Below are 12565 nucleotides of genomic sequence, written 5' to 3'. Positions count from 1 at the left end.
AAAACAGTGTACATACCTTAATTTAAAAACACTTTATTGCTCAAAAATGCTAACTATCATCTGAGCCTTCAGCAAGCTGTAATCTTTTTGCTGGTGGAGAGTCTCATAAAAAACAATATCTGCAAAGTGCAATAAAGCAAAGCACAATAAAACGAGGTATGCCAATAAATAAACCTTTTAAAAAAGTGGATGTACTATTTTACATTTCCAACAGAACTGCCTGCAACTTGCAGTTCCTCCACATCCTTGACAATGCTTGGTACAGCCTTTTTGACTTTAGGTATTCTAATTAGCGATTTCTCTAATGACAAATAACACTGAGCATCTTTTCACGTGCTTGACATCTATATGTCTTCTTTAATGAAGTCAGTTCAAATCTTTTGCCCATTATTTTTATCAGGTTGTTTACTTATTACTGAGTTTTGAAAGTTGTTTATACCTTCTAGATATATATCATTTACCAGATACATGATTTGCAGATATTTTCTCATGGTCTGTGGCTAACACCGTCATCCTTTAAACAGTATCTTTCTAGTTTGGAGGAAGTTCCATTAATCATTTTTTTTCTTTGGTGTCATATTTAAGAAATTTTGCTTAATCCAAGGTCATAAAGATTTTCACTGATCTTTTCTTCTGGAAATTTTACACTTTTAGGTTTTACATTTAGGTCTGTCATTCATCTTGAGCTATTTTTTTAATACAGTACAAGCTATGGATTGAAGTTTTTTCTTTGCATGTGGATATCTAATTATTCTAGAACCATGTTTAACCGCAGTGAACTGTCTTTGAATCTTTTCAAAAATCAGTTGCTCAGACATATGTGAGCCTATTTTTAGACTCACTATTCTGCTCCACCGACCTATGTGTCTACTTGATGCCAATACCACAGTCTTGATGATTGTTGTTTTATAAGTCTGGAAATCAGGTGGTGTTAGTCCTGCAAATTTGTTCTTTTTCAAAGTTGTTTTGGATCTTCTAGGGCCTTTGCATTTTCATATGAATTTTAGAATCAGTTTTCACTTCAGGATTTTGGTTGAGATTGTGTTGAATCTATAGTTCAGTACAGAAAGAACTGACATTTAACAATATCAATTTTTCCAACGGATAAACAGGGTTTATTTCTCATTTAGCTCTTCTTTAATTTCTCTCAGGAATTTTTTGTACACAGTTTTGCATATTTTTAATGCTATCATAAAGTTTTTCTTAACTTCAATTTTGTACTGTTTGTTAGTATATAAAAATACAATTGATTTTCGCATATTGATCTTGTATTCTGAACCTTACTAAACTCATTCATTAGTTCTAGTGACTCTTCTACATTTCACCAAATACTCTACATAAACAATCAAATCTCTACAAATGTAGTTTTACTTTTTCCTTTCCAATGTGGGTGGCTTTTCTTTCTTTTTCTTGCCTGACTGCACTGGCTAGAACCTCTAATACAATGTCGAATAGAAGTGGTAAGAGTGGACATTTTTTTTCCAATATTTTTAATTGCTATTAAATATACATAACATAAAATTTACTACTTTAACCATTTTTAAGCGTACAATTAAGTGGCACTGAGTACATTCATATTGTTGTACAATCATCAATATCATTCACAGAATTTTTTCATCTTGCAAAATTGAAACTCTATACCCATTAATAATAACTCCCTATTCCCCCAACACTGCAGGCCCTGGCAACAACCATTCTATTTTCTCTCTTTCTGATTTTGACTACTCGAAGTACCTCACTTAAGTGGAATCATACAGTATTTGTCTTTTTGTGCTTGGCTTATTTCATTTAGTATAATGTCCTAACAGTTCATCTATGTTATAGCATATCAGAATTTCCTTCCTTTTTAAGGCTGAGTATTCTATTCTACATATATATGACACTTTGCTTATCCATTCATCTGTTGATGGACACTTGGGTTGCTTCTATGTTTTAGTTATTGTGAATAATGCTACTATAAGCATGGGTGTACAAATACCTCTTCAAGACCCTGCTTTCAATTCTTCTGAGTATATACACAGAAGTGTAATTGCTGGATCATATGGTAATTCCTCTTTCAATTTTTTGAGGAATCGCAACACTGCTTCCCATAGAAGCTATACCATTTTCACACCTGTCTTTTTTCCTAATCTTAGGGAGATAGCAGTCTTTCATCATCAAATATAATGTCAGCTGTAAGTTTCTCAGAGATGTTCTTTGTCATAGTGAGGAAGTTCCCATCTATTCCTAGTTTGCCAAGACTCTTTATCAGGATTGTTTTTAATGCTATTCAGCATCTACTGAGATGATCATACAGTTTTCTTTTTTGTTCATTAACATGATGAATTACATTGATTGGTTTTCTAATCATAAACCAACATTGCACTTCGGAATAAAGGTCCACTTGGTCATGATATATTTCTTCCTTAAATATACTGTTGGATTCAATTTGCTAAAATAACGTCTAGAATTTTTGCATTTATTTTCATGAAGGATATTGGTCTGAAGTTTTCTTTCACTAATGTCTTTTTCTAGTTTTGTTATCAGAGAAATGTGGGCCTCAAGATTGAGCTGGGCAACATTCTTCCTCTGCAATGTTCTGGAAGTGTGTGTAGAACAAATACACATATATCAATTACCTATTTAAAAAAGCTCAATGACACTCTTTTCTTTCTTTTTTTCAAGTTCTTTTCTGTTTCATTTTGGATAGTTTCCATAGCTTTATCTTCAAGTTCACTAACATTTTCTTCTGCAATGTCTGATCTGCCACTAGTCATAGTCATTGTATTTTTCATCTTAGACACTGTACTTTTCATTTCTGTAAGTTTGATTTCAATCTTTTTTATATCTTCCATGTCTCTCTTTAATTTTTAGAACATCAGGAATATAGTTAACTGTTTTAATGTCCCTCTCTGCTAATTCTACTATATCAGTTCAAGGTCAGTTTTGATTGACTGATTTTTCTCCTCATCACGTTTTGTATTTTCCTGTTTCCCTGTATACCAGTTAATCTTTGATTAAATGCTAGACAATGCAAACTTTTTGGGGGTGATGAATATTTTGTATTTCTGTAAATATTCTAAAGCTTTGTTCTGTAATGACATTAAATACTTGGAAACAGTTATCCTTTTGGGTCCTGTCTTTAAAATGTGTTAGGACCAGACCACACGTAGTTCACAGCTAAATATTCCCCACTACTGAAACAAAATCATTCTGAATACTCTACCCAATGCCCCATGAAGTACGAGGTTTTCCAATCTAGATAGTGGAAAGGTACTATTCCCAGATGTGTGTGAGCTCCACGCACTGTTCTCTCTAATTCCCTCAGGTGGTTCTTTCTCTGGCTTCAGGCAGCTTTCCCACATGCATGAACCAACCAGTATTGTGCTGAATACTCAGAGGGGACTGCCCATGGATCTCTGGATTTCTCTCTGAATAGCTTTCTCCTTTTTGTTATTCTGTCCTGCAAACTCTAGCCACCTTGGACTCCCTGGATTCAAGACCATCTCAACTCTGGGAGTCCAGTGGGTTCCCCTCCCTACAACGCAATCTGCAAACTCTCTCAAACTGAAGTAATCATTGGGCTCATCTCATTTGCTTTCCATTCACTTCCTGTCCTTCATAGCCTAAAAACCACTGTTAGCTATTTTTGTCTTTTTTTTTTTTTTTTTTTTTTTTGGTTATTTCAAGGAGAAAGTAAATCCAGTCTGTTATTCCAACCAAAAGCAGAAGTCCAGTATGGCTGCTTTTAAGGTTTTCTTGTTTGTTTGTTTTTAACATTCTAGAATTTGTATATAACATATATATATTATATACATACATAAAGTGCATTGGCTTCCTTTTTAAGTTTCTTGTTTGGAATTCCCTAAGCTTCCTAGAACTAATGATAGCATCTTCCAACATTTCTTGAAATTTCTCAGCTATTATCTCCTAAACTACCACTTTGCCTCCGTTCTATTAAGTCTTCTGGAGCTCTAATTAAATCAAAATAATAGGCTGGCAAAATTTGAATGATTTCTTTTCCGAGTTCCTGATTTTTTTAATGCATTCATTTTTCAAGAAAAACATACTGAGCACCTACTGTGTGTCAGACACTGTCCTAAGCAATGCAGAAACAAAAACAAGAAACTAAATCTGTCACCTAAAATATTAGATACTGAGGTCTAGAAGAAGGGAGAAAGCAAACATTTATAAGATACTATATTAGGTTTTCAGATCAAGTTGCTATAGGAGCACAGAGAAGGAGTACCTAACCCAGACTGTTGAGAAGGTCAGGTAAGAGTATTTCTCAGAGAAGACATAAGTGCAGAGACTTAGAGATAAGAGGTTATATAGTATTAATATTATAACTATGAAAAAATTAAATCGCTAATATACTAGTAAATTTTAAAAAGAAAAATACTCATATCCATGTCTATTAAATGTTCTAATAAAAATAACTGAAAAATTATGAATTCCCAAAGTTTTACACTTATAATGTCCTGGTTTGGATTTCTCCAGCTTCATCTCACATCATTTTCCTCCTAGCTCTTTGTGTTCCAATCGTACTAGACTCTTTCAGTTCCTCATATGATATGTCCTTTCCTGTCTTACAGACCTTCATTCATGCTGTTTTTGTGTGTGTGTAAAATGCTCTTAGCTTACCCCCATGCCACTCATACTTTTGCCTTTTAAACTACTACTTTAAGGTTCAACTCAAATGTCACTTCCTCAAAGAAACCATTCCCGTTCTACACTAAGTAAGATATCCTTGTACACTACCTTAGCACCACATTTACTTCTTTAATAAAACCTATCATACTTATATCCTTATTCAGTGTATGCCTTCACCAATACTTTAGAAACTGTGGGCCGGTACCACAACTATCTTATTCACCACTGCCTAGACCTAGCACATAAGAACTCAATAATTATCAGTTCAACTAACTGTACCTGATGGTTTTAAACCTAGGAATTAACACACTTTAGGATAAGCAAACTAGTCTCTGAGAAGGTTACCCTTCTAACAACTTAATATAAGGAGAGCAATCACAGCTTTCAATGCTATCGCTTTAGTTACTAATACAAGACTGGACAAAAACCTCATTTTTAGTTACATAAATAAAAAATATTTGATATAGTCTTACCACTTGAAAAATAAATATTTTGTAAAAAGAACTTACCAAAATATTTTTCTTATGTCGTTTCTCCTTTATATGTTTATGAGCTCCCTGAATGTTTTCAATGTGAATTAAGCAAAGTTTGCATAGATAGCGGCAATTGGTATATTCTGGTGAGCGCTGAAAAGAAAAGTTTAAAAGTGCATTTTTTCAGAAACAAGAGAAGTAAATTTTTTACTATATATGTGAATGATACAATTATGTAAATATAGGACAAAAATAAGTACTGAAAGAATAAGTTTTTAAAACCAATCAGTACCTACATACCCAAGAGATAGTTGTTCTTTTCAAACAGTCATCATAGGAGATCATATACCAATTTTAAACAATATCATGATAATGCCAAACACGTTCAATACTTCTTATATAGTCTTTAGAATCCAGGTAAGATAAGAAAGGCAGTCTCACTACTTAGTCTTATTCTAACGCTATCCCAAAAGTTGGTTTCAAATTTTCAGTCTTTTTCATTACTAAAAAAAATAAAATCTACCCTCAAATAGGAGATTTCAAAAGAATGAAGTGCAAATATGGAAGACAATTCCAAAAGCTGAGTTCCAAAAAATTTCAATTAATCACAACCTCATGGGAATAAATGGATACCTTTTGAGTTAACTACTCTGAAGGGAACAATTTTGACACATGAAAAGTATCAGTCACAGTACTTTAGTCATACTATACATAAGTTTTCTCGAAATAATAAAACAACTTAGTAATTCCATAGTGCCTGTTATGTGCCAGGCATTATGCTAGGTGCGTCACATACAATTTGGCATTTTAATTCCCTAATAAGCCAATTAGATTGGTATTATCTTCCTTTTATAGACGTGAAAATAAAAGCTCATAGAAGGCCAGCCCCAGTGGCCTTGTGGTTAAGTTCGCCAAGTTCCACTTCAGCAGCCCAGGTTCAGTTCCTGAGTGCAGACCTACACCACTCTGTTAGCAGCCATGTTGTGCTGGCAGCCTACATACTAAAAAATAGACGAAGACTGGCATGGATGTTAGCTCAGGGCAAATCCTCCTCAGCAAAAAAAATTATAAAAAAGGGGCTGGTCCAGTAGCACAGTGGTTAAGTTCACACACACTACTTTGGCAGCACAGGGTTTGCAGGTGCGGATCCCAGGTGCAGACCTAAGCACTGCTCATCAAGCCATGCTGTGGCAGTGTCCCACATACAAAATAGAAGAAGACTGGCACAGATCTTAACTCAGGGACAATCTTCCTCAAGCCAAAAGAGGAAGATTAGCAACAGATGTTAGCTCAGGGCCAATCTTCCTCAAGCCAAAAAAGGAAGATGGGCAAGAAATGTTAGCTCAGGGCCAATCTTCCTCACGAAAGAAAAAAAAAAAAAGCTCATAGAGTTGGCAACTTTCACAAGAATACAACAATATTAAGCAGAAGACACTGAATTTAAATTTATGTATATCTGAATCCAATGCCAACACTCTACCCATAAGATTACACAATAAAAAATTACAAAAACGATACATATTGTATTTTAAAGCATTGTTTCTAGTGCCTTACACTGTATCTCAGATTGATCTTCAATAGGCTGCAACTCCTGACAAAAAGATTCTCTCACTGGAGAATATTACATGATTTCTTTAAACGGGAAACCTGCCCCAAATTTAGCAATGGCCCTGCCACAGGCCAAATTAAATATGCCCATCATTTACAGTGTATTAACTTTATAACAACCCTACGAGGATTCCCCATTTTACTAGCAAAGCAACCAAATCTCAAGGATTAAATAATGTGCCCAAAGCAACATGCAAATAGGAAAATTCAGCTCAATCTAGACATTGCAAGTCTTGAGTATAAAAATTCTTTCAAAGGGCCAGCCCAGCAGCACAGCAGTTAAGTTCACACGTTCTGCTTCAGTAGCCAACGGTTCACCAGTTCAGACCCCGGGTGGGGACCTACACACCGCTTATCACACCATGCTGTGGCAGGCATCCCACATTTAAAGTAGAGGAAGATGGGCACGATGTTAGCTCAGCACCAATCTTCCTCAGCAAAAAGAGCAATGGTGGCAGATGTTAACTCAGGGCTAATCTTCCAAAAAAAAAAAAAATTCTTTCAAATCTGTCCTTATTGTGGTATAAATTAAGCCCTCAAAGAGACTTCTATCTCTTAGTTTCCAATCTCAACAACTTCTTAATTCACCAAATATCTTCTGAGCTCATACTGTATGTCAAACATTTTTCTAGGAGCTAGGGATAATAGTGTAAACAAAACAAATGAAAATTCCTCTCTTCACGAAATTACATTCTAGTGTAGTGAGACAGCTAATAAACAAACAAATGCACAAACAAATACATAAATAGGAATATGGGGCGAGGGGATTAACTGCTTTTAAAAATGAGGTCATCACTTAAGACCTTATTTATAAAGTGACTTAAAGAAAGTGAAGGATTGAGTCATGTGGATACTTGGGAAGAGATATTCCAAGCAGAGCGAAATATGAATGCTAAGGCCCTGAGGCAGGAATGTGCCTACCATATTTGAGAAACTGGGAAAAGACTAATATAACTGCAACAGAGAGGTAATGGGGGCCAGGCCACAAGGCCCCTTGTAAAGACTCTGGCTTTTATTCTAAGTGTGAGGGGAAGGCCTTGAAGGTTTTGAGCAGAGAATTACAAGACCTAATCTGTATTTTAAAGGGATGATTTGCCTTCTATAGTAAGAATAGAAACGGAAAGAATTTATTGCCATTATGAGCATACTGCAATCATCCAGAAGAGAGATGATGTTGGCTTGGTTCAAGTGGTGAAACTGGCAAGAAGGGGTGGATTCACGAGTTGAAAGTATAAATACAGAACACCTAAATCCATGAATATTAATGAGGTCACTAAGGGAGTCACGAGATCACTCATCATATGAATTCTTCAACTGTAAAATGTTAGTAGACAAGGACAGGTCTGGATTCTTTTACTAAGAAAAGCTTGGTATAACACTGAATGGGAAGTCAGAAGGCCTGGGCTGACATCTCATTGACTTTGGATAAATCTCTAACACTGGAGCCTATTTCTATATCCTTACAATGAAATTTAAAAATTTCCCTACCTGGTAAAATAAGTCAATTCTACAAGCAGCTAATCTTTATTTAGGGCTTACTATATGCCAGGCACTGTGCCAAGCACTTTATTTGGATTATCTTTAATCCTCCTAACAACTCAATCAGCTAGGTGTCATTATTTTTATTAACTCCATTTTAATGATGAAGAAACTGAGGTTTAAGGAGGTTAAATAACTTACCTAATATTATCCAACCACTAAGTGGCAGAGCTACATCCAGTGAGTCCAAAACCATACCCTTAACCACTAAGCAAACTACATCTAATTACTGACCAACCACTAAGTGCAAGGCATTATATTAGGCACACGGCAAATGAGACAAAAATGTTCTCACCACCATGAGCTTCTAGTTTCACTGAAGAGACATATGAAAAATGTTTAAAAATTCCTTTATTATAGTTATAATATTTTATTTTACTTTTATTATTTTATTTATAAAAATATTTTATTTTATTGAACAAATACACTAATAAACATTCTTTAAAGTTTCTACGGACCAGCTAGAATAAACATTTCTGGCCATGGACATTCTAGGTATTTCCTAGGCAATATTTAACACTTGCCATAGGTAAATTTACCCTCCTGATCTAATAGTTTGGATTTCTTCCTTCTTTGGTACTGGTTAAAAATCTTCATCTCTACACTGTGAACCAAAGGACCTGATGAAATCAAAAGCAAGTTGGTAAGAATATTCTCAATGAGCGTCTAAAGCTGGTAAAGAAAAATGTTAATTAAGAGTATACTGGATTGAGTATAAGAGGTTTTGGAGTGCCTGAGAAACAAAGACATATCAGAAAGAAAGAGGATTATAGACATCTATGCTGGGTATTTGCACACTGATTTTACACCACTGCTGTCTAAATTCAACAACAAATAAAATGTCTTCCATGCTTCCAAGCTTTTCTTTCACCCCAAACTGTTCTTTCCTACTATCATCATATCATATATTCATTCCACCCCAACTTCTTCCTTCTCCCAAGAATTGACCTTTCTGCCTTCATATCCTATAGTCCTCTGCTTATTCTTCTTGAAAACACATTTTTCACAATTCCTTTATACATGCCATGTAATTTACCCATACCATCCTTCCCCAATCCACCTAGTCAACTCCTAGCCACTCTTCAGACTCAGTTCCAATGTCCCTTCCTTATAAAGTGTTCCCCAAACTGAGTTTCCCAAGTTCTATACTCCAACTCAAGTTGGTCACTCCTTTGTCTAAGATCCCATTTTCAAACAATATTGTTATTATTACTATTATTATTTGCTTACGTTTTTCTCAAATTAGTAAATTCCTGGAAAAGTGGTATTATGTTCTTAAAAATGTCAGGCATGCCCCAATTCAACTTTTTATCACTAGATTACAGCACATGAAAGGCACTCAATATTTATCTTGACAATGCACAGATCCACAATAGCTACTAATTCCAGGCTTAGGAAAGAGAAAATGAAAGGAAAGATAGAACTAAGTAAAATAGCAAATTGCAAAAAAGATTTCCTTCTAACCAGGATCTTGTGAGACTAGCTATTTAACCCAAACCCTTTCCTACATATGGGCCTCTACTCCTTGACACGTCTTTCTATTTTCATAGGGTTACTACCATGTCATAAATTCTGTTAATACCCAGGACTGCCTTTTTCAATTTAGAAATGATCTCATTTTTCTAAACTATACAAAATCATACCATATTTTTCTTTCTTATTTGTCAAGAATGATAACCTACTTCCTTGTATGCATACTCACAAATATTCCAAGTATCTAATAGTGAACAGGCTGATTTACAGTTTTTTTCCCTCAATACCTAAGTCTTTTCAATGTTAAGGGTAGGAATGCATATTTCTAAGTTAAGAAGTTAATTAGGGGCCGGACCAGTGGCACAGCAGTTAAGTTCACACATTTCGCTTCAGTGGCCCAGGGTTCGCCGGTTCAGATCCCAGGTGCGGGCATGGAACCTCTTGGCACGCCATGCTGTGGTAGGCATCCCACATAAAAACTCGAGGAAGATGGGCATGGATGTTAGCTCAGGGCCAGTCTTCCTTAGCAAAAAGAGGAGGACTGGCGGCAGATGTTAGCTCAGGACTAACTTCCTCAAAAAATAAAAATAAATAAATAAATACGAAGTTAATTAGTACTCAGGAACAACATACCAATGACTAGAACAGTTCTTAATACATAGTAGATACTCAGTAAGTATGGGAGAAAAAAGAGGAAAGGGAAAAAGAAAAGGATGAAGTCTAGTACATCGTGTAGTATTTGCTAACTTATTTCTGTCACTCTGAATGGACTGTTAACTTCTAACGGGCAGAAATTGCACATTTTCACCAATATATTCCCAGTGCCTGGCACAGTACCCAGAAACATAACAAGTGCTCAGTACCTATTTGATGAGTAAAGAAATCAAGGTTCAGCAAACTTTTTCTGTAAAGGGACAAGGTAATATTTTGGTAAATATTTTATGCTCTGGTAAATAGTGGTATTTTATGCTTTGAGGCCCAAGAGCCAGATACTCTCTGTAGCAACTACTCAACTCTGTCATGATAGTACAAAAGCAGCCATAGACAATATGTAAACCAATGGGCATGGTTGTGTTCCAATGAAGTTTTGTTTATAAAAATAAGGGGCTAGATGTATTTTACCACAATTTAAAAAAATGAAACACAGAAAAACAAAAACGAAGGGCTAGCCATAGTTTGTAGACGCTTGCGGTGAATGAATGAAGTCAGATTCACAGATACAGGGATTTACTAAACAAGGGAAGGAAGGAAGAAAAGAGAGGAGAAGAGAAGAAGAAAGGAAAGAGGGAACTAAGGAAAGATGAATGCTATCTCTGCCTTAGGAATAGAAGAAGAAAAATAAAAAGAGCTGTGCTTGGGAAAGAACAGTTATGAAACACGCATTTTCCTCCAAATAACTAGAACAACATAGTATACTTTTTCAAGTCGAAAGATGTGATCTCTTTCTAAGCGTTCTTCTGCTTGTTTCAAGCCTAGCCTCTGCTCAGGTGTCAATGTAGATTCATCTATCACAGTGGCATTTTCTAAGTAATCCATCTCTGAAGAATTTTCTTTATTAGATTCATCATTCTTCATTTTACCTAGAAAAGGAAGCAATCACTTAGTTATCATCTGCAGAACTGGTAAATTAAAAAGAAATTTAATGGAAAACAGATATTTAATTCATACACATACAGAAAAAATATTCTTTCCCTGATTGCACAAGTTAGTATACCTGTGTAACACGTAAGTAAGAGATACACATGGTCAAAATTCACAAAGAAAAATCTACTTCATAGGTCAAATGCCTACCCTATTCTTCTAACTTATCAAAAGAGACAAATATGACTGAGATTCACTACACAAGGCAAACATAACTCTGAAGTAAATATGATAAAAAAGTTATTTTAAGTCCCAAAGATTAGTCACTAAAGTCACTTTAGTGACTTTATCACTATACACTAGCAACTAAAAGAATATATATACTCCAGACCACAGACCCACACCAGGCTCCTCCTTCTTTGCTGTCATTAAACTCATGGATCCCTCCACCACAGCAGTAGTTTTTTCTTTGCTTCTCTGCCTCCTAACTAGACTGTAATCTCTTGAAGACACAGACTATGTGCTTTCATTTTTGCATTTCCAGCACCTAGCAATATGTACCTGTTATACAGTAGGTTCCACCACCAGTGTGATTTTTAATTTTTTTTTAATTTATTTATTTGGTGAAGAAGATTGGCCCTGACCTAACATCTGTTGCCAATCTTCTTTTTGCTTGAGGAAGACTGGCCCTGAGCTAACATCTGTGCCAATCTTCCTCTATTTTGTACATGGGATGCTACCACAGCATGGCTTGACAAGCAGTGTGTAGGTCAGCACCCAGGATCTGAACCCATGAACCCCGGGCCGCCAAAGCAGAGCATGAAAACTTAACCACTATGCCACCGGGCCAGCCCACCAGTGTGACTTTTAAATACCAACTGAATCATGTTATTCCCTTGCTTAAAATACTTAAAAGGCTTTCAAAGAGTTCAGAATAAAGCTTAAACTCTCTAGCACATTACACGCAGTCCTTGCCCTCATGAAGGCAGTAAGCAGAATAAATACAATAATTCCAAGTTGTAGAAGGTGCTATAAAGGAAAAAAGCAAGTAACTGAGAGAGAAACTAACTTTAGATATGGGAATCAGGGAAGGCTCCTCTGAGATTTTAAGCCAAGATCTCAAGAAAGAGAGCCAAGTTGTCTATATTTCTAACCTTATATTCTGCCCTAACACTTTTCTCTTTACTCATACCAAATGGGCTAGAATGGATCACTGCTATTTCAAGTCTCAACGCCCCTATATATGCTGCTCCCCCCAC

The 12565-nt window shown here is 35.6% G+C and overlaps 1 protein-coding gene across 13 annotated transcripts in view; it reads right to left on the bottom strand.

Moving 5' to 3' along the window:
• Positions 1-12565, bottom strand: part of TUT4 (terminal uridylyl transferase 4) — a 116868-nt gene that overhangs the window by 71229 nt on the left and 33074 nt on the right. For all 13 annotated transcript variants that reach the window (XM_014844286.3, XM_014844290.3, XM_070509917.1 and 10 more), the window contains 2 exons: positions 11142-11305; positions 5142-5258 (listed from right to left, as the gene is read on the bottom strand). In XM_014844286.3, coding sequence (XP_014699772.2) covers positions 5142-5258; positions 11142-11305 — 281 coding nt within the window. The remainder of the gene's footprint in view (positions 1-5141; positions 5259-11141; positions 11306-12565) is intronic.

The sequence above is a fragment of the Equus asinus genome, chromosome 5, assembly GCF_041296235.1.
Source record: "Equus asinus isolate D_3611 breed Donkey chromosome 5, EquAss-T2T_v2, whole genome shotgun sequence".
In the NCBI taxonomy this organism is placed as follows: domain Eukaryota; kingdom Metazoa; phylum Chordata; class Mammalia; order Perissodactyla; family Equidae; genus Equus; species Equus asinus.
Note: the sequence above shows the minus strand (reverse complement) of the source record. Positions and strands in the feature narration are given on the sequence as shown.